Raw genomic sequence first — 24,280 nt, 5'->3', positions numbered from 1 at the left:
AAAAATGTCCGAGCACACTGTTAGGGACCGTTTCGGTTCGAGTTTCTGATCAACAATCAGAAATTAACTGTATTGGGGACCTTGAGGACGTTTATCCATGCCATAGCTTAGCTGATTACTCACTGCGGCAAGCGCTGATCCTNAATACGATAAACTTTTCAGCATGCGATCATTCAAAGTCACATAGTGCATCAACCCCGCCAATTTCCGTATTTATTTCTACACAAGCTGCAACTGATCATGTGCAGGCTGATAAGTTTGTAACTGTCGCTTTTTATTTGCGATTGACACGCTCTTCATTCTTGCATACTCAGCTCTAAGCTCTCTTATTTCCGTCTCAAGTCTGCCCTTTGCACTCCGCTGTGCATGGTGTAGATAGATGACACTCACTGACGATTTGAGTGTCGTACGAGACCGTTGCTGACGAGCTCGTCGTGATTGCACAACTGAAGTCATTGTTCTTAGTTCACTAATTGCTTGATCGCCAGCGACAGAAAGGTTAAACGCGCCAGCTAGCGTACGCCTGATGTTCTCACACAAGTTCTCGTTTGCAAGGCAACAATCAATATTGCGCTCAAGCGTAAGAATCATTAGTGGAGTCTTTAGCTCTTGTGGTGGTGTGCCATTGTACTTAGCCTCACCGCCACTACTGGTGGCATAAACCCGCCTCAAGTTCAGCACCATTTTGCTGGACATTTGCTTCAATAATTACTGCATTTAGTAGACATAGTCCTGTGTCTCGCCGACCCTTCTGTATCATATGTGTAAGCAGTTGTGGATGTAGAAAGTATTGTGTATTGTGTTGAGTACTATAATAGGAGCAAGTTTAAATACAGCGTTATTAGTCAGTGAGCAAGCACGTGACTATACATGGTACTTCTGGGCTTACAATATGAAACTGAACTTGTCAAGTATATAACAAAGTAGTTGGTCAGTGCGTGATATACCACTTACGAGGTCTATAGTCAAAAAAAAGTATGGCTAGTATCACGTAATGGGAGCCGTCAGACAGCTGGGTTACAAGATTTTTGAAGCGGAACAGGACGAATATCATGTTGTGAGGTCAGGCATAACTGGACTCCGTCCACCTGATTCAATCAATCATTCCTTTACTCCACTTTTTGACATATCACCATCAAAACCTCTACCGGCATCGACCGTGACCGTCACGGAGGGATGCACGTTAGCACACTATATCGCAGATATTTCCGTCTAATTCACGATAAACTTGACTAGTACGATATCCAGCCGCACAATATATACGATATGGATGAAAAGGGCTTCCTTTCTAGGGTGAATTGTAGGTCAAAAGGGTGTTTTCAAAGCAACTTTGGGACCAAAAGAAGGTGACAGCACCTGTGAGAGATGGCAGTAGGGAGTGGATAACAACTATTGGCTGTATTTGTGCTGATGGGAGCGGGGTAGACCCTATGGTGATCTTTGAGGGCAAAAGTGGCCTTCACGACGACAATTCACGGCACCTATAACCCGACCTACACTAGATAATTTTTGCTACTAGTAACTCGGGCTGGAGCAATAACAAGTTAGGAGTATCTTGGCTCAAGTAGGTATTCGACCGCCAAACTAAAGACAAAGTAAAGCGCGACTACCAGTTGCTACTACTAGACGGCCATGGTAGCCACGTTACCCCTGACTTTATCGACTACTGCGACTACTGCGACTCCCACTGAATATTACTCGTAGTACTACCATCTCACTCCTCTCACCAACTCCAGCCGCTCGACATGGTCATGTTCAAGCCTCTATCCACTGCGTATTTAAATGAACTTGTTAAGAGTAAGGGCCTTGAGTAGAAGTAGTTAAGGAACTTCGGTGTCAAGAACTCTAGAGGTTGGTTTTCGCGGATAAGCAATAGGGTGCAATAGGACAAAAGGGTTCTCAAGTAACCGTATAGTATTCTTGTACTCGTAACCTAAGTTGAACACATCGAGCCATAAGGGCTCAATGCCTATTCCTATATGCTTGTGGTGCTCGCAACCCTCGGTCAGAGGAGTCCGAGGATATCTCGGTGGCTGATGCGCGAGGAGCTTTCCTCTGTGGGATATGTACGAGGAGGTACGCCAAGACTTCTCCTCGTGCATGAGAGTTCGAGATGGTCACGTGATGCGTGCCCCCGCGTTACATATGGCTGGGTCGACTGGTCGCCGTCGCTTCTTAACTTAACCGCCGTGCCTCCTCCTTTCAGGTTCGTAACAGGTAGTTAGTTAGTTAGTGACTAAAACTTTCCTCATGCCACCATACATCTCGTCCCTGTTTAACCCAGGCATCAACATGCCGCCTAAGGTCCTTAGTTAGTCCTTCCGGACCACTAACAAGCAGTGCTACCCGATCCTGGGTATCCTCAAAAGCATTGTCTACAATATTCTTTAGGTTTGGGCGCCCTATTACATACTTTAAGCTGCCCCTACTATATAGGCATGGTCCCTCTTCATCTTCTAACTCAATACCTTCGGTGTCTTTTGTTGATAACCTCTCGTTATCATCAGATTGCCAGGTATCACCGGTGAAGTAGATGTGCATCCGGCTGTCGTCTACTAACCTTTCCTTTATATTATCAGCGACCCAACTAGCATCAGCAGGGCACCGCACGGCCCAAAACATATCTACTCGTGCCTCGGAGCGGCTCTGGAGGATATTTCGATAGATTGGCCAGGTGAATGTCGCCCCTACGCCTCCTGCGAAAAGCAAAATGCGACCAAAACTAGTGCCAATGAGGTCAGGAAAATACTTTCCAACTTTATATGGACCTTCAACACGGATGAAAAGCTTGTTGTCTTGCAGATAGCCAGTACTAGCTACTTTATCGAGGTAGTGACTTGTTGGTCCGTTCCGGTGGCGCGCGATCAGGGTTAACTCACACGTCTCCTCACTGACAGCGGCTACCGTAAACGGATTAGATGTGAGCGTTCCAAGTAGGCCCTGCGCATTTGGAAGTCGAAACCATGTATAAGATTTTCTGGAGATGTAAACGTAAGAACCTGGAAAGATTATACAATCTCGCGCCATAGCAGATGGGACTGTAAAGATAATCCTCTTCAAACTTGTACCGGGAATTCGCTGTACCGTACCCTGTGTAGTGATTGCATACCACCGGCGTAGCGTTGCATTAACGAGAGTAAGCGATAGGGCTTCGATCATGTACATCCTTGTAGGACGTACATGAAAGAATATGATAGGGGGAAGGGCAAAGGCCATCGAGAGATGAGTCATGTAGAATGCCCGGTAGGAAAAGCGCCGAACCACTTTTAAAGACGTGAACCTCAATAGACTCAAGAACAAAAATGCCGGTAAGCCAGTAATGAACAGGTGATGGCGGATTACTTGTGACAAGACGCCCGTCTGTACGTATTTGTTTAGGTAAAGCGCAAAATGGCATGTAAGCATGACATAAATTATCTTTCCAATAATGTTATGCCACCTGTTGATGTTCTCGTAGGTTGTGCGAAAAGCAATGACAGCTGGGTTGGCGTGCTTGAAGGACAAAAGGATCTGAGATGGCAACAAAGCTGTACCGACCATGCCGAATCTCTTAGCTAATTGGTTGTAGTCTGTTCTAAGTTAGTGACAAACGCCTATAATTTGCTAATACATAGATCTTGTAAAATAGATATTCAACATCTAAGTGAACAACTTACTATTGCCAGTCTCAGCGAAACAAAGGAAGAAGAACCATAAAGTGCATAGACTCCCAAAAAGAAGCTGCCCACGTGTGCCGTAGGTACGACTAGCAAGTCTGAAATCGCATTCTAGCCACCATTTCCATTGGCTGACTTTTGCTTTGATAGAGGGAATATTATATGTCCTATGTTGTCCCTCTTTCCGATACCTTACATAATCATAGATACCGTTCCTATGCTTGAAGCCTACAGCCAGCCAGACTACTCCTCTCACTCCCAAAATGATGGCGAGAGGAAGTAATAGGGATAACTGGGCATAGAGTCCGTACCGATATAGTTTCTGAAGTTCATGTAAATGGCCCGCATCGGTGTGCTCATAAAACTTGTACGGCCAACCCATCATCCCAGCTATTGCGTCGCCGAGCAACTGCAATCCTAAAGATCCTCTGCGCAAGATTAAATCAGTCACGTTGCAGTGCATGAAGCAGGTGATCTAATAAATAGGTAACATACTTCTAGAAACACGTATAGTAGGCAATTGAACTGAACAAAATATATCAACTACCAATCCGAATTTGGTAATAATGTGACAATCAAGTACTCTGGGTTAAAGTAACAAATGTGATACTAAACATATACATTAATACGAGGGGTAGATACACGTAGTAGATATAAGAGACCTCAATTACCGATTACTCCCAGACGTGCTTGGGTGTGGAAGTGATTTAACCGAATAGTTTTCGGACGATATGCACTAATCTTCTAACCCTGCACTAACACCTAATGTCTGTCCCGGTATGCCTTGGTTTTTGGAAAGCAGGCGTTGGGAGGAATGGATGTTAGAAAAAAATGGGTAGTTACATAGATCAAGCTTTAGACAGGGTAAATTTTAACAAGGAACCTGTAATTAGTTAGTTAAATAATTGCGTTGACTGATTCATAGCACCTAATCATCCATTCCGCAAGAAACGTAGAGTCGCTACAGTTGTACGCACGGGTATTGGTTGAGGCTGGATAACTATATGTTTTCCCGAAGTTCTTCGGTATTTTTGAGCGTATTTTCTTTGCAAAATCTATTTTCCGAATTATTGTCCATAATGACTCCTAAAACGATACAATACCACTACTCGGCAGTTACTCAATGATTTTCTAAAAAAAAAAACACGATAACAGCGAGTAAGTACGTTAAAGAATGACTTGGATGTTTCAACCGACATCAGCCCTCATATCTCCGCATTACCTACTAATTGCGGATTTAGATAGGTAGTCATTCGGTTTCAGTCGCGTTTTCTCCGTAGCTATTCATGGGTCAATCTTGAACCAATACTTCCCGGAGGTTCCAGCGAACTTCTAAATCAACTTCCTCAAAATCTTTCTAGATTAGTTATCGTCCGTGTTGGCCCCTGAAACGACATAACACCACATGCCCGGGAGTTACTCAACAAGTTTCTAGATGTGGCTACTTAGATGTCTATCCTGGTAATACTGTATTATATGCTCAACCTTGCGCTAATACTTGGCATTACAGAATCGCTCGATATTCGTGCATAGGCAAATCCTCAGCACAACCATGCTTGTTTCATCTGCAGAGGAGAGCTAGCTAGTAGTTAAGCCTAGCGATTCATGATCTTCAATTGAGTAGTGTCTAGTTCGCCTCCAGCCATTCTACCGCCATGCGGCAGCTCGCCACTGGATGCTTAGCGAGTCTATCGATCTCTTATAATACGTTTTGTACCTATCCTGCTCCATATCGGGTTGCATGCCTTCACATCCGGGCTTTGCCGTTCGTTCGAGCACTGAGCGGAGTATTTTTCGCCGTACCACTAGTTCACTCCACCACCTGAGTGACCTGTCGGCAGACATGTCAACAATCAAGCCGGATTGCAATCCTATCAAGCTAATCTCATCAAGCCAAGCCAAGCCAATCCAATCCGACTGTTGGAGGTGAGTAACAAGCTAATCCAATCTCGAGGCTGAGATTGGATTGGCTTGACTGGATTGCGCACAGTCCATATGCCTATTTTGGCAAAAAGTGGGTCTGTATAGCCAGATTATAGGGTTGAGGCAGCGCGTTAGCACTAGGTATCTCAAGAAATTAGTATTACACCCACAACTCTACCAACACAAATCGAGCTCTACTATTAATAATATCCACGCGTCAGCCACTCGTATCTACTCATCTATAGCCTTTTCCCTTACTCAATTGCAATTATGCCACCAAAAAGACGCGTCCAAGCCACCCTTGGCACTCCATCAAAGCGGTCTCGAGGCATGCCTTGTAGTACTCCAAGCCAGTCTATATCTATCGAAAACCCGCCTTTGTCACCTCGTCTATCACCTCGGCAAGTTATACTTGAAGCCTCACAGGCATCGACTTTCGAGACGCGACTGCGCGAGACGCAGACTGAAGAGGCTATTGTCCCGCCCACTGAGGGCAGCGAGGAGGCCACACTCGCGACTGATAAGCCCGGTGATACAGGCTTTGACGCGCACCTGGAGGATAGCTTTGAAGGCCTAAACTGGGATGACTTTCCTCAGTATATGAAGCCTATGGTATCCTCTCGCCAGAAGAAAAGCTGGATATACAATTACGGCTTCCGCATTGCGCTACGGAAGGATCCTACACGCTTCTTTTATATATGCCGCTATTGCTATGAGCATAAGCGCATCAAGGCACGTGTTGCTACTATATATGAGACAACGAATTCGACCTCAGCGGCTCAGCGGCATCTAGCGGAGAGGCTGCCTGGCCATGGCAACAAAGGGCCTCTCAAAGAAACCCGTGCTACTATAGTTGATACCCTCCAGACTATACTTACTGGCGATCGGGTTAGCCAGAAGATCGCGAATGAGCTCTCTGGCTTCAATATTCAGCGCTTTAGACTTGCGGCAGTCACCTGGCTCGTCCAGGATAACCAGCCTCTCTCCACCTTCGAGTCACCAGCTTTTCGAGATCTTATCGCAGCAGCGAACCCTCGAGCAGAGTCAGCGCTATGGACATCTCACAACAGCGTCTCATGTTACGTCATGCGTCTATATGACTACTTACAGCCGCGGGTTGTCCAGGAGCTATCGCGGGCACAAAGTAAGATACATATCAGTTTTGATAGCTGGACAACAAAGGGTGGCAAGCGTGGCTTCTTAGGTATTGTCGCGCACTACGTAAACAGCGATGGCAAGCTAATAGACCTACCTATCGCGCTGCCGCAGTTGACAGGCGCTCATACTGGCGAGAAGATCGCGGAGGTAGTCTTAGAGACGCTCAAGCAGTTCAATATCGACTCAGATCGTATTGGCTACTTTGTCCTTGACAACGCAACTAATAACGACACTGCAGTAGACGCGATCGCGCAGAAGATGGGCTTTGACGCTGTCCACCGTCGCCTCCGCTGTGGCCCTCATACACTCAATCTCATTGGACAAATGCTACTCTGGGGCAAGGACAGCGACGCTTACGATAATAGCGTAAGTGAGGTTACTACTGAGGACAGGTATATGAGCGCGTGGAGGCGCGATGGGCCTTTAGGCGTACTTCTAGACGTTTTGAGCTATATTAAAACGCCGCAACAGTATACGCTTTTCAACAACTTTCAGCGCCTTGCTCACAAGGACCTATCAGAAGATAAGAGGCCTAAGATCCTCGAGCCTATCAAGCCTGTTGTTACTCGCTGGAACTCTTACTACGCTTGCTTTGAGCGTGCTACAAAGCCACAGTCATCTATTACTGCGTACGCCAACCACCATATAGAAGCAGTACGAGTGGCGGACACATGGAAGAGATCTCGCGGCAAGAAGCTGTCTGACGTGCCGCAGTGGATGAGATCGGACGGCCTAACGGCACATGACTGGGCAGTAGTTACGGAATATTTGGATGTGCTCAAGCCTTTGAAATCCGCCACGAAGCGCCTTGAAGGGCGCGGGAAATCTGGTAGGTTTGGCAGTATCAGTGAGGCTATCCCAGTCTTCGAATATATCCTCGGTTACTACGAGCAGCATATCCAGCACGCTAGTAGCGTCAACTATAACGCCCACAGCGAGACGCCTGAGGATCACCTTACAATCAACATGCGCGCAGCGTGGAAGAAAGCCGACGAGTATTTTACAAAGCTAGACTTGACGCCCGCCTACTACGCTGCTGTAGTACTCCACCCCTACTACAAAACATACTGCGAGAAGTCGTGGGAGCAGTGTAAGACTGAGTGGCTTCAAGCTAACAATAATAGCTTTCGCGCCTTATGGGCTACTTGCAATACTACTTTACCTACAATACAGCGGCCGAAGATATACTCAAATGATATTGACGACGTTATTGACGGCATTATCGATCCTACAACTACTGGCGACGACACTATAGCCAACGACGAGTTTGAGCGATGGAAGCAACATGAGCCGCGCGCAGTAAGGGACTCTGAACACCATAATAATCCAATCAAATACTGGCTGTCCGTAAGCGATCGCTACCCACGTCTTAGTAAGCTCGCACTGGATATCCTCTCTATCCCAGCGTCAAGCTGCGAGTGTGAGCGCGTGTTCAGCGAGCTTGGGGATCTACTGCAGCCTCGCCGACGCGGGATACAACCTCAGCTTTTGGCGGCGATACAGTGCGTACGGCGGTGGCTCAAAGCTGGGCTGGGCAGCGACAGCGTCAGCGTCAGCCTCAAAGATACTAGGACTGACAGCGAGTTAGACGCGCTGTATAGTATTAGTACATGGGCTGACGATATCGACAGCGACGGCGAAACTCAACACCAAGAATAGTTGTGATATAGCTAATATCACCTATCTATGTAACCTTATAGTTAACTATTAGCGCTTTAATTACTAATTAGATTGATCAGATTGCAATCTTACCAATCTAATCTTATCAAGCCAAGCCAAGCCAATCCAATCCGACTATTAGAGGGTAAAGTGACAAGCCAATCCAATCCCGAGGCTGAGATTGGATTGGCTTGATTGTTGACATGTCTGCGGATGGGCATCTCGAAGAGGCAGGCTGTCTACACACAACATGGACGCGACGTCCTTATGCCAACGTCCAATAACAGAGAGCTTGTTAGCCTTGTAGAGTGTATTTCTGCGTCTGGCCATTCAATCGCGCCTATGATTATTGTCAAGGGCAAATCAATCCTTGATTACTGGGCAACTGATCTTCCTGACGATTACTTTATCAATACTACATCCTCGGGCTATTCAACAGATCTGACAGCTTTCCACTGGATCCAGCACTTTGAGAAACAAACAAAGGCTCGTACGAAAGGATTATGGAGGCTCCTACTTCTCGACGGCCATGGGTCTCATGATACGCGCGAATTTTTAGAGTACTGTGAGCTCCATCGTATACTCGCAGTTGCGCTCCCCCCACATACGACGCATCTTTTGCAGCCACTAGATGTGGGCTGCTTTCAGCCATTGAAATGGTATCATGGAAAGACGCTTGACTGGGCGGCGCGTACAGGCGCTAGAGAGATCACAAAGGACGACTTTTTTGCTACTCTCGATGAAATAAGACGTCAGACGTTCACCTACAACACAATACGAAGTGGCTGGCGACGTACAGGGCTAGCTCCATGGGCTCCAGAAGTCGTCCTTGCCACCATTAGACTTATGGAGGTGCCCCGCGTGGATCTACAGCCAGCAGAAGTCTACAGAGACAACGCTGGAGCTCCACAGGATCTCCAGGACTGGAGGACTCCGCGTACGACACGCATACTCAATAATCAGCTTACAGAGTTACAACAGCGTCTCTGGGAGGACTACGATGTTGACGACGATTTGCTCAGCGCCCTAGACACTACTTACAAAGGCGCCCTCGCAATGGCCCAGGCTACTCAAGGACTTGCCAAAGCTCTACAACAAACAAAGGCTGCTGAGATTGCTCGTGCAGAGCGTCGTGAGAGAGCTGTTCACAGACGTCGCCTAAACGAGGGAGGACCTTTATACGCCAAAGACGCCAGACGAATGGTGATCGAAAGGGAGCAAGACGAGCTTATGGAGATACAAAGAAAGCTCCAAGAGCGCAATCTTAAGTTTACAAAGCGCCTGATTGCTGCGCTTAAGCTCTCTACAATACGACGTCTTGGTAAGCTGTCTACAAGGCGACATATAGAGGGGACAACTATACAACGTACGTTAGGCCTCCGACAATATGATATCTCGTCAATAAAAGAAAGTGCGCAGAGCTCCTGGTGTCTAATTAATAGTAGATCTATTGCGGAGAGGTGGCACAGATCTATCGTACACGATCCGACAGGTGCTGCATGGCTAGGGCTAGCAGCCCGACAGCCCTACGACCCATATACTATATACATTGCCACACGCGACACGACAGCTCTTAAAGTACGTCAGCAGCAGGAGAAAGCTCAGGCGGAGGAGGTGGCTATGTTTGATACGCAACAGACATCTGAGCAGGACGCTGAGAGCTCGGAGGAGAGCTCTGTTGACTATTCATCGCCACTGTCGCGCTTCTACAACGACGACTTACTCGACGAGCACCACTCCGATAAGGTTAGAGACTTGTAAATAGTAGCTTATATATGTACTTAATAATCGCTCCCGAATCGATTTTATGAAAATATACTAGCTACTAAATAATTGCGATTTAAACGCCTGCAATTATTGTTGAGCGTATATTTATCGTTGAGCTCAGGGGCCCTAAGCTTGCGAGGGCCCATGCGCAGCATGGGTGGCGGGACGCCATCCCTGGGCCCGAGTAGTCAGTGCGCGCAACAGTTCGACCAATGCAACGCCATCTGCCCCATCAAAATATCCACCCATCGTTTTCAACACGTGATATCTCCACCACCACGACAGCTCTCGCAAAAGCGATTGCGGAAATCGATTCGCAAGATGTGGAAGGTCAACTTACATCCCGCGCAGCTCAAAAAAATGGTGTTGAGCTCACAACATTAACGCACCAGCACCAAAACAAAACTCAGTCGCGAACTGTAACGGCGCAGGTAATGTCAATCGGATCTGTATCGGACGAAGGATCACTCAGGGGCATATGGGAGTGCGTGGGATCACAAAAGACCTAGATTCCGAAAGACCACCTATAGGCCTTGTACGAAAGAATATCAAAAATCTACCTAAGAACTACTTGTGGGACTTAGTCATTTTATACCCGCCAGGCTTAGGATAGATAACTAACCCGCCCTTGGGTCGGGTCCGAACCTGGTCTGGCTCTTGTCCTGGAAGGGTCAGGCTTGGGTCAGGATCATGTCCGACTTAGGTCAGGTGCATGTCCGACCCAAGTCTGAATCTTGTCCGACTCTTGTCCTTTGACTGAGAGAGTTGGGCTTCACTTGAGAGCGGCTGGAGCGGCTTTCAGCTTACCAGTAAGTCAAGCCGTTACACGAACGGCAGCTGACAAAAAACGTCAATTACCTAACTAACTATAATATTATTTACTTCGTACATTATTACTATAATATTAAGAGTAGAGAATAGATTTAGATTTACTAGCTTAGTATCTTTAGACGTATACTAGTTATTATTCTATAAACTTAGTTAGAACTTGTAAGGGGCTGCGCTCCGTGGAGCAATCGCGAGGTATACAAGAGGTTGTATTCGATAGGGAGCTAAGCTTCTGGGCTACGTAGCTATCTATATACAATACCAGTTGCCTGAGCAACGATCGGGCCGACATGGTCCGGCGTCTGAGCGTCGTTCAGACATGTGCGCAGAATCTGGGTGCTGCTCGGGGCACCTGGATTCTGTGAGACGACCCGAGATCCCATCGATGTAACGGCGCAGGCAAGACTGCTCGGATCAGTATTGGCAGTAGTGTCACTCAGAGGCATATGGGAGTGCGTGGGACATCAAACGAGCCTTGATTCGAATAGACACCTATAGGCCTTGTAAGAAAGGATATCAAAAGTCTACAGAGCTAGCTACAGGGAGTGTCTCAATATATACCTATCCTAGTCGGGTCCGAGTCGGATCCGACTAAGAAACGAATAGCTGATGAAGGGGCGGCCGATACTTCCTCCGATCCGGCTCTGGGATTGGCTCAATACTTAGCGAAGTTGTAACATCGTTACAATCGAGGAGTAAGATCAAGGGGCACCAGCCCGTTACAGAACTAACTAACGTCAAGGATCAGTAAGTGGGCCGGATCAGTTAGTGGGCCACCCCACCCAACCTGACCCAACTCTCTTCACAACCATCATAATGCCGCGACAACAACGCTCTATACAGACTTCTTGTGAAGGTAGAATAAGTCTTGCTATGGCATCTTATCGTAAGAATCCAAAACAATCAGTGCGCGCCCTCGCAGTAGCGTATGACGTGCCAAAGTCAACGCTCCAACGACGTCTTCGTGGTATCCAGGCACGATCAGAGATAGCTTCTATTAACCGCAAGCTATCGCCAACTGAAGAGCAGTCTCTCGTACAGTGGATCCTAGACCTTGACCAACGAGGATTTCCGCCCCATATTATCGACGTGCGACGAATGGCAGACGCTCTACTTGCCGCGCGCGGCCAAGATCCACCTCCACAACCTGTAGGCAAGAAATGGGTATCGCGCTTTATCCAGAGCCAGCCAGAGCTTCAGACAAAGTGGAGTAGAAGGCTTAATAGCCAGCGCGCCCTATATGAAGATCCTGCTACAATCGCAGCGTGGTTTAAGCTAGTAGAGGAGACGCGCCAGGCGCATGGCGTTCTAGACCAAGATATCTACAACTTTGACGAGACTGGATTCGCTATGGGCGTCGCTGCAACGTCGAAGGTAGTCACTAGCGCTGATAGAGTTGGCAGAGCAGTCGTCGTCCAGCCAGGTAATCGCGAGTGGGTGACAGCGATCGAGTGCGTCAACGCGTCTGGCTGGTCTCTCCCACCATTTATAATACTATCTGGTAAGGTCCACCAGAGCAGCTGGTACCAAAATCTTCCACTAGATTGGGCTATTGGCGTCTCAGATAACGGCTGGACGACAGACGAGCTTGGTGTAGAGTGGGTAAAGCACTTTAACCAGCATACAGCCGCTCGTACAGCTGGAGTCTATCGACTTCTTATTCTAGACGGCCATAGCAGCCACGCTACGCCAGAGTTCGATCAGTACTGCGCTAAGAATAAGATTATTACTCTTTGTATGCCGCCTCACACCTCCCATCTTCTCCAGCCTCTAGACGTAAGCTGCTACTCCCCTCTTAAGCGCGCGTACGGACGCGAGGTTGAGGAGCTCGCCCGCCATGGGGTCTACCATGTTGATAAGATAGACTTCCTCACAGCCTATACACGGATCCGACAGACAGTGTTCACGCAGCAAAATATCCAGGCAGGCTTTCAGGCAGCAGGCCTTATTCCTTTTTGTCCAAATCGCGTTCTGTCGTCGCTCACAGTAGCTAGAACACCTTCTCCACCACAGACAGCAGCGCAGACGCAGACCGCAGCGCAGACAGAAACACCGCACACAGTAGAGCAGCTTCAGCAGCAGGTGCGCTATCTCCAAGAGCGACTACGCCGGCAGCCAGAGAGTCCAACAAGCGTTGCNATACGCCAGCTTGCTAAAAGCGCTCAGCTTGCAATGCAATCAGCGACAATACTCGCAGAGGAAAATAAGAAGCTACGTGAAGAAAATCAGCGTCAGCGACAAAANCAGGATCAACAGCGTCAATATATTGCTTCTGGTGGAGTACTCCAGGTGCAGCAGGCCCGTCAGCTTGCTGTAGAGGCGGAAAGGGTGGTCGCGGAGGTCGAGCAGAGCGAGACCAGTCAGCGACGTCAGCGCGCGCCGCCNACGTGCACGAAGTGCCACGTTCAAGGCCACACAAGAACTCAGTGTAGAGCTAGATAAAAAATTATATCCTTTAAGTTTTGTCTCATTTTATAGCGTTGTTGTAGATCAATTGCGCAGAACGTCGCGTCAGATTTGGTGAGGTGGCCCACTAACTGATCCGGCCCACTTACTGATCCTTGACGTTAAATGCAGTTCTTATTTAAGATTTTTAGAGATTTCTATCAATTATTTCTAGAAATAAAGACCCCTGTTATTGTTACGAACCTGAAGGAAGGAGGCACGGCGGTTAAGTTAAGAAGCATCGACGACCAGTCGACCCAGCCATATGTAGCTAACGCGGGGGTACGTATCACGTGACTCCTCGGTGGCGCATGCCCGAGGAGGCATCTTGGCATGCTCCTTGTACATAAGCCACCGAGCAATCCTCGGACTCCTCTGAGCGAGGGCTACGAGCACCATAAGTATATAGTAGTAGGCAATGAGCCCTTATGGCTCATTGTGTTCAACTTAAGTTACGAGTACAAGTACCTACAATACAATAGTTACTTGCAGAGACTGTTCATACACCGTTGCTTCATCCGCGAAAACCAACCCAAGAGCCTTGACACCAGAAGTCTTATATTACTTCCACTCGAGGTTTACTCTTAACAGTTATGTCACGGTGGAGCTCAACAGGTAGATAGACAGACACGAATATGAAGATCTATTGCTACAGACAGTATCAAACAGGACTCGTACTACGGTTAGCGCAGAGTAGTTGACAGGACGTAGCTCAAGGAGCTACTTCAGACAGGCTACGATTGCTTTTTGCAGAATCCGGGTGCGGGCCCGAGCACCCGGATTCTGTGCGCAGCCAATCAGCGCGTCGCGCGCCACTCTCTTAGCCAGCGCCGTGACATGTTAATCGCGATTTTAGGTGAGATTTTGAGTGGGCGACTCGCTTGTGAACCACGTTAAAGAAATAAAGAAATAAATACTCGGGCCCAACGGCTGCTGTAGCAGAACTTCAATGAAATTGCTCGTGCTTCGCACGGGCCTATCACAACGATAATATCACCTTAATGATAACGATATATTTCAATTGTGAATTTAAGCTAAATATATACTGTGGCACTATAGGAGATTGAGCGCAAGAAGATCAAGGGGCGACCCGCAATCAGATAGTCGAATAGCGATCCCTAGTAGTGAATTGAGTGAAGAAGATGCCTATCTACTCCGAACAGAGCCAAAGTCCTACATAATAGCCAACGGCTGATACAGGACTATAATGGAATAATAACAATACTCCGAACAGAAATCTAAATAAATATCGACAGTCTGGTCACGTGCTACTACACCATAACTCTTTTCCACTACGAATCGCCAGACAACTCTCACGGAGCTATTCACGTATTCCTACTCGCCCTAACCCGGATCGAGCCAAGAGAAGTATTAGCATCCAACTTCGTGTAACAATAGGCTTCTGTATTCATTTTATCATTCTTGTTGTTCGCGTCGTATGGTATCGCGAACGCAAAATTGAAGCTCACGACAGCATATATTTGGGAATGCTGCTACAGCTCCAAGTCGTGCTTGTGCTTGGGATCATACTGTATATCGCTGGGATGGTATTAATGTTTAACACCAGCTCGGCATATGGTGTTTTTTGGATACCTTGAGCCAGTTGTCCAACGAATCTGATCACACCAAAGCACGTTACGCCAGTCCCGTGCATTTGGGCGCAGCTGTAATTGTATACTGTGGTGTAGTATCACGTGACTAGATCGTAGTATATATTGCGATTTTCTTTCGTACGTAGAAAGGCACCTTCTCCAATTAATCCTTTACAGTGATCAAATATCAGCTTGTTTCTATCTACTCGATTGCGGGTCGCCCGTCTGATCTTTTGAGCTCGATCACGTATCGTGCCACAATACTACAGTAGCGCAGGCACGGCTTAATCTGTTCTGGGTCGTGCTTTTCTTTCACAATAGCTTTGTCGGTCTTGATACCTCCATTAGCAACGGGTAGTTGCTGGATAACTCTGCTACACCATTGCTCGTTGGGCTGGCCACGCTCATTGTGATATTTTTTAACGACACCGACGTTTTCAACTACGGTTTGCCATGGCAAGCTCTTCTCCTCGAGTGTAATGCCGTTGATATACGTGGTGATAGCGTTGGTATCCTGCGTGAAAGTTGGCGTAGAGCTCCGCGATTGTCGACGTCATCGCTGCTTTGGAGGCGCCGGCATCGTTTTGATGTAAGGACTGCAGAAGCTGTAGTGACGTATGTTCAATACAGTAGAAATCGACTGTAGATTGTATGGTATTGACTGTTATTGACAGTAACTAGTACAATACTGCAAATATGGCTGAGCGCTGCGGTGTTGTGAGCTGCGCGCGCACGCACTTACCCGGTTGTTCCCCCCGCGGCTGCAGCTCCGGCGGCGGCGCCGTAATCCGAATGCGCTTAGGCACGGCTAAAATGAATTCAGCACATTCGGGTATAAGTACAAATTTTCTATAGTAGAGCTATTGAGGCTGGTTTCGAGCCAAACGTTCTCCCTCTTAAGATCCTCCCAGAGCACGTACAAGACGCCCCTCGCTTTGGCCGACCTTCAAAGCAGACGGATAAGGTAAAGGAGCAGATAATCCAACAAGTACGACGTGATAGATACGGACGAGAGAAGAGCTGCGCTGACGTTGCTGGTGCTCTCAGTCTTCAAGGAGTCAATATATCACGCACTACAGTCTGGAGAGTATTAAGAGAAGCAGGATACAGAAAGACCAAGCCGACGAGGAAGCCTGGACTGACACAGGAGATGAGGAGTGCTCGTCTTAAGTGGGCATTAGAGCATAAGGACTGGACATTAGAGGATTGGAAGAATGTCATCTGGACAGACGAGACGTCTGTCGTACTCAACCACCGGCGTGGCGGCTATAGAATCTGGAGAAAAGCAGACGAGAGAGTAGTCAAGAGCTGTATCCGTGAGAGGTGGAAGGGATACTCNGAGTTCATGTTCTGGGGCTGTTTCTCGTATGACAAAAAGGGTCCATGCCATATTTATCAGCCAGAGACAAACGTGGAGAAAAAGGACGCTGCTCGGAAGATTGAGCAGCTTAATACTGAGCTCGAGCCTCTCCAGCCAGAGGAGTGGGAGCTGTCCACATCTATGAGAAGGACAGGACTACGTAATAAGCCTCGCAGGAAGCCTCAATGGAGATGGACAGAGCAGACAGGCAAGCTAGTGCGTTCGTCTAAAGGTGGTATAGACTGGCAGAGATATCAGAGCTGCGTTCTGATCCCAAAGCTGATTCCTTTCGCCAAAGAGTGTCTCCAAGACAGGCCTCAGACCGTAGTTATGGAGGATAAGGCACCTGGGCACGCCTACCAGTATCAGAACGTTGTATATAGTCTATCTAACGTCGAGAGACTACTTTGGCCTGGCAACTCTCCAGACTGTAACTGTATTGAGCCATGCTGGTTCTACATGAAGAGAGAGACTACAAAGAAAGGAGCTCGACAGTCAAGAGCGGAGGCAACTAGAATCTGGCTAAATTGCTGGAGAGATCTCCCACAAGCCAAGATCCAAGCTTGGATTGAGCGTATTTTTATACATATTCCAAAGATAATTGAGCTACAAGGTGGCAATGAGTATATAGAGGGGAGAGATAGGCGTTGTGTAGGGGAGCGGCCAGATTTCGGCTAAATTATTCTTGGCAGGACAAAACTTTTGTGAGGCACCTCCGTAAGCAAAATACCATCGTAACTAGTGCTGACATTTCGTTGTGGTGATGATCAGTTTTGGTGAGCTAGTTAGACATTAACTATTCTTAACTATGCCCTAATAATCATCCTATTGTCATTGGCCCTATTTTTCTCCATCCAGTCAATAGCTTCTTGCCGATTTTGGCAAACATGAGCGTGACCGAATCCTGTAGTTCCATTGAAAAATGGCGCACTGCCACCTTCTAGTGTCATATCCAAATGACAGAGAATTGAATGACGCAAGATTTCAAAGCAGTGCCTAGTATGTATACTAGAGGAACCTGCAGGTATTGACCTCTCTTTACCATTTGGTCCATGCCGAAGAAGACGATCGTATTCGCTCATTAGAAAAAACTTTTGAATATTAGAAAAAGGGTATCATAACGTGTATGCAAAATGAGAAATGCAACGCTCGTCACTGTACAACAAGAAACCTGGTGGACCGAGAACAGCCAATGAGACACAGCGCTGTTTCGTGAAACTCGCTATCTTTATGCTCTCATTGGTTGTTCTTGGCTTGCTGAGTCTCCCATTACACATAGACGGAAACTAGCTTACTTACAAGACAGTGCAGTTGATGGTACCAAGTTACAACATAACCCGGACCAGGAATAATCGGATCGAGTAGATAGGAATACCCCTCGGGGTTTTCTACATGTACAATATCCCCAACTACAACTTCACGTTAGCAATGTATAATTCAATGTCGTAGGAAATACATACGAGGAAGTAATTCTATCCATCGACGGCGCAGAATCGCCATATCGTCATCAGAAGTATAGTTCGAAATATATAGATCCATCTCATCACGTGAATGTGTAATCTGCGTAGATACTACAATAGTAAACAATTAACAAGTTAGTTTTAATGGCATAATGTTTTGGACGGCACCGTACACTTAGGGACTATCCCGTTTATGTCGTCACCACTCCGTAATAGAGACTGTCCTCGTGATTGGAGCACCTCAACCATGAGAATGCATTGGATAAAGAGAGTGCCACATATCAAGCTTGCAAGAGTGTAAAATATAGTGGCCCGAAGGCTACAGCTAGAGACAAGTGTACGTGGTCGAGCATTTTTCTCCCCTAGCAGCCCATCGTGAGAATGTACTAAGGAATCAGAACTGCTGCGAGCCAAGTTCATTGTAAAACAACTAGACGTGCAGAATGCAGCGTAAGGGCGAGGAGAAAAGAAACAGAAATGAGTCTTGATGTTAATCAAGAAGACAATTCCAATGGTTTTTTGAATGTTGATGATGTATTTGAATGTTCACACGCTTCGCAAAGGGAAGCACTATCACGGTTTAATATTGTAATGCTGTTACTTTGGGCTTATTTCCAGCGATCGGCAGTTCCCTAGGCCATCTCTACGCAAGTGAGACACGTTGATAAAAAACTCCGAAAGAAACTAACTGATCGTAGTGTTAGGCCCAATCGAATTTGTTACTATCACTTATCTTCGAGAAAAACCTGTGCACTAATAATCTTCGATTCACAAATCCGGGGAAATTACGATATTGAAATTCTATCATCTAGCAGATATTCCCGAATTAGAAGAGATGCACGTTAGCGGAGGTAAAATTTTGATCTTTCTAAACCTCCGAATAACGTGACGTGACTGCATAGCGAGTACGCCAGCTAGGCGAGCGCATTGTTACAAGTAACAAGAAGGATTCTCCCCTTGACAAGTGACGAGATGGCTGAAGGCCTATGGACGTCCACGGCAGAAGGTAATGATCATCGCGGGGCTCGATCACGTGATGGCGGGTCAGATTCTGATGGCAGGACCAGAGACAATGAGCATACAAGGATGGATGGATTTCATTATTTACTCTTGTTGTGGTCAACTCAAATTGTACTCTCTTACTAGTTACTTTACTTCACAAGTTTAATACATGTTAGTCTATCGAATAGATTAGATTTGTCAAACCTTTTGTGTGAGATGTTTAGCAGGCAGGAGTAAGATATTGTAACTAGATATAAGCTACTCAGCTGATATCTATTATAGTCTAGGTGGTCTACAACCACATCTAGTATCTATGATCGATCGATTATTAGTGTCAGATAAGTGACAGAATCCGGGTGCTCGATCAAGCACCCGGATTCTGTGATACGGGCCGATCAGAGCCGAGCGCCAAGGCCTACCCCTAGGCAAGGCTGATACTCATCCGCCTACTTGATACAAAAAGCAATAGCGATAGCTCTCATAAGGCGGCGCGCCTACGCACCGTCGGAGAGACAGAGATCAGGACGATCAATACATTCCAACTCCACGATCAATTATCACAGTCTTTTATCACAGTGATCCAAATCAATCCTTGATCAGAAAACCCCTCACAGTCTGACAATCAGACGTTGTGAATAATAGCTGTGATTAATCGATCACTGCCTATCTATCTATGACGTTCGAGATTACGCAATCTACTACTAAATAGATCTTTCTAGTATCTATCTAACCAGTATAACTATACGTAGAATTAGTCGTAATAATCTAAGCTTAAGTTTTACTTTTAATTTAAGACTAAGTAAATAACTTAACGCCTAATAACACTATACATAATTCCGCTCGCTAGTTTGACCGTAGTAGGAAGTTATCTATCACGTCTGTAATAGGTTTCGATAGTTGGTAGCCATCATCATTGCCATATGCTACGCCAACTCATGTCTGATTGATCTTACATATTACCCTTCAGCACTGTCCCACTGATTCGCCGCAACCTAGCAGAGGTACAGAGACAATAGTGCCACAGGGTCTTGAACTACCAATCCTCTTCAGTATATCTACCTAAACCTGAACCATTTGGCACCTCTTGACCAACCGCTGCCAAACCTTCCTACTCTCTTCCTGCTCGTCTCCCACTTCTATACCTCCTGTAAGCGTTTCCTTGTTGCCAATAATCACGACACCACACTTTGCCCTAGTCATAACAACATTGAGCCGGCGCATATCGGCTAGAAAACCGATATCGCGTGATAAATTGCACCGCACAGTAACAAAGATCACAACATCTGCTTCTCGGCCTTGGAAACCATCAACAGAAGATACTTCGGCCATAGGAAGGGTACTGCTCAGTACTTCCTTCTGCCGAGTATATGGAGTCAAGATAGCTAATGATCGTTGCTGAAGTTCTGCAGGCTTTGAGCTAGTACCTGAGATGGGGCTAGTAAGGAGTTGCACGACACGCTTGCAAAGCTCGGTCTGGCCGGAGTTGGCTTTTGATCACTCACCCAAGTCTTCCGGGCTGTTAATCTCAATCCACACCAGCCGGTTGTCTTTCGGCCAAGGAAACCGTGAAATTGGAAGTGGTCGACTGTCGTCCGCGACTGCAGTATCCAATCTGCCATCATAGAACTCTGTAGAGCTAAAGTGGCAAAGAGTACGATGCATACGGTACTGGATGCTGAGCATGACTTTCGCTACCCCTTTGTGTTCTTGCATGATGTAATGACGTTCAAATAACGAGACATCATAACCTACAAGCAAAGAGGTTTGTTGTACTGTAGCGCATAATTGGACATGATCACCCACCAAGATTGCACGCGAACATCCTTTAACAAGCGGTACAAGTGTCGCAGGCTCTGTCAGCTGGGAAGCTTCATCGACGAGAACAATATCGAACTTTTCGTCACGTAGCAAACCAAGACTTGCGCCGGCACATGTAGTGAAGACCAAGCGGGCCTCCTTAATTCGCTGCTGGGCTTTACGGCGTTTAGACGGATTGCTCGTAAGATCTTGGCCCAGCATTGCATCGCAGGTAAAGAGCCAAAGGTCCGGTGATACTTTGGACAGCTGGAGATAATATTAGAAGCTGGACCTCAAATAAGTATTCGTGGTGACTCAGCTCACCTGAGTTGATACTCTCACAGCATTAGTACCTGTTTTCTTTCCACTCTTACTGCTTATGAATCTTCTTAGAATATTGTCGACTGCGTTGTGTGTTGGTGCTGTAACAAGGAACCTGGACTTCGGCAGTTGTCGGAGCAACTGACATAGAATGACAATGATGGTATGAGTCTTGCCTGTTCCGGGAGGTCCCCATATGAGCGTTAATGAGTGTTTCATTGCCGCTGTGAGTGCGTCATTCTGGCTCGTGTTGAGACCTGGATTCCTGAAAACGGGTAGCTCGACGTTTGAAAGCTCAATCTGGTCTATGGCTGGTAGTCCTAAGAGAGACGCATATATCCTGCAGCTAGATTCACGTTCAGTATGAAACACTGTCACGGCATCGAATAAAGCCTTGCTTGTAACGAAAGACCCACACAACATGATATGCCATGCGCATTGTGTAAGATACGGCGGCGGATCATGCAAGCATTTGAGAGTGACGGTGCCTAGTTCTATACTCAATACAAAAGCGTCCATCGAGAAGAGTTTCATGAGGGGATCGTTTTTTGGGCGTTTGGTTATGGTAAGACGAACATGGTCACCGGATTTCAGGGAGCCAGCCACGGACGAGTCTACACGTAATATGCTTTTGACAATAGTATAGCCACCCTTGTATTCGTGGACAGCCAGTTTGATGAACTCCCGCTCAGGTTTTGAAGAACTTGCAACCTCGTCGATGTGATCCAGAGCGATTCCAAAAAGCGACGAGGTAAATTGATGGACAGACATCGGACGGCCAACGAGTAGTCGAGATGTTTCCGGCTCGAACACTTCGAGAAGCAGATCCAGAGCAACTTCAGGTGAGCTAACAGTGAGTGCGATGAGCTCTACTAGTTCAGCGAAACATTGCATCGGCAATTCCTTTAACTCGTGTAGTAAAGTCATCAAAGGTTGGCGAACAAAGCTGCCGAACTCGTTGGACATCAAGATAAGTTTCTTTGCGATGTCTGGAGCCAAAGCAATCAAGCCTTCTTCCAGGGCTCGCTTGTGTCTGCCCCATGATTGTGACTGCAAAAGCGTCGAGGTTAGATAAGCCGCGTCTTTCAAGTACCACAGCAAGGTTGAAACAATAGTCTCGCCATGAATAGCAAAGGTCGGATCGTCGGCCAACAGTAGAATCTGTGAAAATACATCGCGAAGACGCTTTTTCTCATCACACTTTTTGAGGAGATCCAAAATCGCCTTCAGATCTGCAATGGAACCCAGTCGACGAAGCAACGACAGATTGTTCTCTCAGCAGACAGCTCGCACAAGCTCTGGGTATCCGTCCCAGTTGAGCGTAGCCAGTTTTGGGGTCGTATAGTCTGGTTCCAGTTTCTCGAATAGCGGAACAACCTCTTGAGTATCGACATAGTGTAGCCATTGATCGAGAACGCGCATTGAGTCAACATCGCGGTTGCTGATAACGTACACCTCCTGCTCTTTGTTAGCGCAATTCGACAAACAATTGCACAAAAACACTCACACCACCCAGGACACCTTCACTCTGAACTTTCCCAATATGGGTTTGTATATCTCGGCCAATCTTATCAAGAGCAACACTGGCTTTGCATTCGAAGTTGATCTGCTGCCGCATGGTTTGCTCCCTCACCCTCCGTTTGTCTCCGACACTAGGCAGCGCACGGTACAATGTATCGTCACCTTTTGGACTCCTGAGAAATATCCAGGTGTTTCTTCTTTTCTGCTGATAGAGTTGGAAGATATGCTCATCGCAGTAAAGACGATAGTTGACTTTAGTAGGCACGGCGCGATAGTTGGGCGACTGCGCTCCTTGAGTGTGTGGAAAGGCAAACACTCGCACGCCATCATCCACTGTTACTTCGCTGGCGCGGGCAACCTTTTGCGGTACATAAATGGCTATGCTAAGACGATCGTTGATGCGCAGTACAATGAGTTTTTTGTGAAACATATCCAGTGAGCGACACACGACCGGAAGGAACCTCCCCATCCGATCGAATCCAGAGCTGAAAACTGGCTTCCAGTGCAAATTTGGATGATCCAGCCCAAACAGACGGAATTCTTGTGGGGAAATAAGCTCAGACTGAAGAAGCCCATTGCGAACCAAGCTTGTTACTGTGTTCGATGGCGGCAATCGAGCGAGGAACCATATCTGCTGTTCGTCCGTCAGAGCACTGAAGTTGATAGCGTGACTATACCCCGTTACTTCCACATTGTGTCGATCGCACCATTGTACCAGAAGTTGCAGTAGCTCAAACTCCGAAATCGCCATCCTTTCGCGCGTCAGTAGTAAGTCTACAATGCTTGCGTTGTCCTGAATCTCTAGCTCTAGTGTAGCTGTCCGTTGAATGTGCGCCATGCATGCTTCATGAAGGCCATCTAATATGAAAGGCGCCACTGTTCGCCTAGGTTCGGGTGGGTCCTCAAGCTCTTTGAAGGCTTCCAGATTTTCAGGTATTCTGATATGGTTGCCATCCACACACTGAGAAAAGAGGCGATTGAGCTGTTGGCATTGTTGGCTCATGGCATTCCCGAGCCGAGCCCACTTAAGGTAAAGATTCTTGATCTTGCCTAGAGATCCATTGGTATAGCGAGCGAAGTATTCAGCACGACTATCGCCAGTCACTTCACCAAAAGTGATGAGCTCTTTGCCACCAGGGTATTGGGCCGGCTCAGCCATTGTACGAGGAATTATATCGCTATCCCACGTGACAAAAACTGTTATGCATCAGCCTAAGATAACACCAGTTGCAGATGGTGAGTATCGGACTTACACTTGTCTCCGTCCAAATCGCCTCCAGACATTAGATCGGCGCTTGGTCGTTTCCCTTGTGTTGTAAACACAATGCAATCCACCAGATGCGAAAACTCAGGGACATCAACAGCTCTGAACTTCTGAAGATCACCTGGATGTAGACATGGGTTTCTTGTTACCAAGACATCGGTATTGACGATAGTGTGTGGCCTGCCATCGCCATCCCGTGTGATGCGAATGAAACACTCGCCTTCTTTAAGCCGACCTGTGAAGCCATCTTTTGCGGTTGGATCACAAACACCAAACAGGAAACGAGACTCTGGAATCGAGATTCGGCATTTCTGTTCGTCGTGTTTGTTGATCATTCGAGCATATTCTTGTTTTACTAAGCTCTTGAGTGTGGCGCGCACTGAGCATAGACCATTCAAAAGCAGTCGTTCTGCTACATCCATCCGGTCAATGTAGGATAGAAATCGGAAGGCAGCCCGAACATCGCCTTTTTGAACATCTTGAAGAAAAGCAAGATGCTGTGTCTGTTTGGCTAAAAGCGTTTCCTG

The 24,280-nt window shown here is 47.0% G+C and overlaps 9 protein-coding genes across 9 annotated transcripts; 5 read left to right on the top strand and 4 right to left on the bottom strand.

Moving 5' to 3' along the window:
* Positions 1-219: 219 nt before the first annotated feature.
* COCVIDRAFT_21113 (hypothetical protein) lies at positions 220-684 on the bottom strand (the record flags this gene model as incomplete). Its single annotated transcript, XM_014694950.1, has 2 exons — positions 220-360; positions 391-684. 2 exons carry the CDS (start codon positions 682-684, stop codon positions 220-222), a joined length of 435 nt encoding a protein of 144 aa, XP_014550436.1.
* Positions 685-2,229: 1,545 nt separating this feature from the next.
* On the bottom strand, positions 2,230-4,038 carry COCVIDRAFT_43041 (hypothetical protein; the record flags this gene model as incomplete). Its single annotated transcript, XM_014694949.1, has 3 exons — positions 2,230-2,402; positions 2,469-3,569; positions 3,657-4,038. The coding sequence occupies 3 exons, from the start codon at positions 4,036-4,038 to the stop codon at positions 2,230-2,232; spliced, it is 1,656 nt and encodes a 551-aa protein (XP_014550435.1).
* A 2,448-nt stretch (positions 4,039-6,486) lies between these two features.
* On the top strand, positions 6,487-6,783 carry COCVIDRAFT_115473 (hypothetical protein; the record flags this gene model as incomplete). Its single annotated transcript, XM_014694948.1, has 1 exon — positions 6,487-6,783. The coding sequence occupies one exon, from the start codon at positions 6,487-6,489 to the stop codon at positions 6,781-6,783; it is 297 nt and encodes a 98-aa protein (XP_014550434.1).
* Positions 6,784-7,703: 920 nt separating this feature from the next.
* Positions 7,704-8,396, top strand: COCVIDRAFT_115467 (hypothetical protein; the record flags this gene model as incomplete). The annotated part of the gene is made up of 1 exon (XM_014694947.1): positions 7,704-8,396. The coding sequence occupies one exon, from the start codon at positions 7,704-7,706 to the stop codon at positions 8,394-8,396; it is 693 nt and encodes a 230-aa protein (XP_014550433.1).
* Positions 8,397-8,738: 342 nt separating this feature from the next.
* Positions 8,739-10,157, top strand: COCVIDRAFT_31827 (hypothetical protein; the record flags this gene model as incomplete). The annotated part of the gene is made up of 2 exons (XM_014694946.1): positions 8,739-9,717; positions 9,772-10,157. 2 exons carry the CDS (start codon positions 8,739-8,741, stop codon positions 10,155-10,157), a joined length of 1,365 nt encoding a protein of 454 aa, XP_014550432.1.
* A 194-nt stretch (positions 10,158-10,351) lies between these two features.
* COCVIDRAFT_115471 (hypothetical protein) lies at positions 10,352-10,672 on the top strand (the record flags this gene model as incomplete). Its single annotated transcript, XM_014694945.1, has 1 exon — positions 10,352-10,672. A coding segment is annotated over one exon (321 nt), but the record flags the coding sequence as incomplete, so codon positions are not given.
* A 5,194-nt stretch (positions 10,673-15,866) lies between these two features.
* COCVIDRAFT_73015 (hypothetical protein) lies at positions 15,867-16,199 on the top strand (the record flags this gene model as incomplete). Its single annotated transcript, XM_014694944.1, has 1 exon — positions 15,867-16,199. A coding segment is annotated over one exon (333 nt), but the record flags the coding sequence as incomplete, so codon positions are not given.
* Positions 16,200-17,194: 995 nt separating this feature from the next.
* COCVIDRAFT_115485 (hypothetical protein) lies at positions 17,195-17,927 on the bottom strand (the record flags this gene model as incomplete). Its single annotated transcript, XM_014694943.1, has 3 exons — positions 17,195-17,479; positions 17,688-17,803; positions 17,849-17,927. 3 exons carry the CDS (start codon positions 17,925-17,927, stop codon positions 17,195-17,197), a joined length of 480 nt encoding a protein of 159 aa, XP_014550429.1.
* Positions 17,928-19,909: 1,982 nt separating this feature from the next.
* Positions 19,910-20,512, bottom strand: COCVIDRAFT_43038 (hypothetical protein; the record flags this gene model as incomplete). Its single annotated transcript, XM_014694942.1, has 2 exons — positions 19,910-20,274; positions 20,353-20,512. 2 exons carry the CDS (start codon positions 20,510-20,512, stop codon positions 19,910-19,912), a joined length of 525 nt encoding a protein of 174 aa, XP_014550428.1.
* Positions 20,513-24,280: the final 3,768 nt, after the last annotated feature.

This window comes from Bipolaris victoriae, assembly GCF_000527765.1.
Source record: "Bipolaris victoriae FI3 unplaced genomic scaffold scaffold_190, whole genome shotgun sequence".
In the NCBI taxonomy this organism is placed as follows: domain Eukaryota; kingdom Fungi; phylum Ascomycota; class Dothideomycetes; order Pleosporales; family Pleosporaceae; genus Bipolaris; species Bipolaris victoriae.
This window is presented reverse-complemented; position numbering and strand designations above follow the sequence as displayed.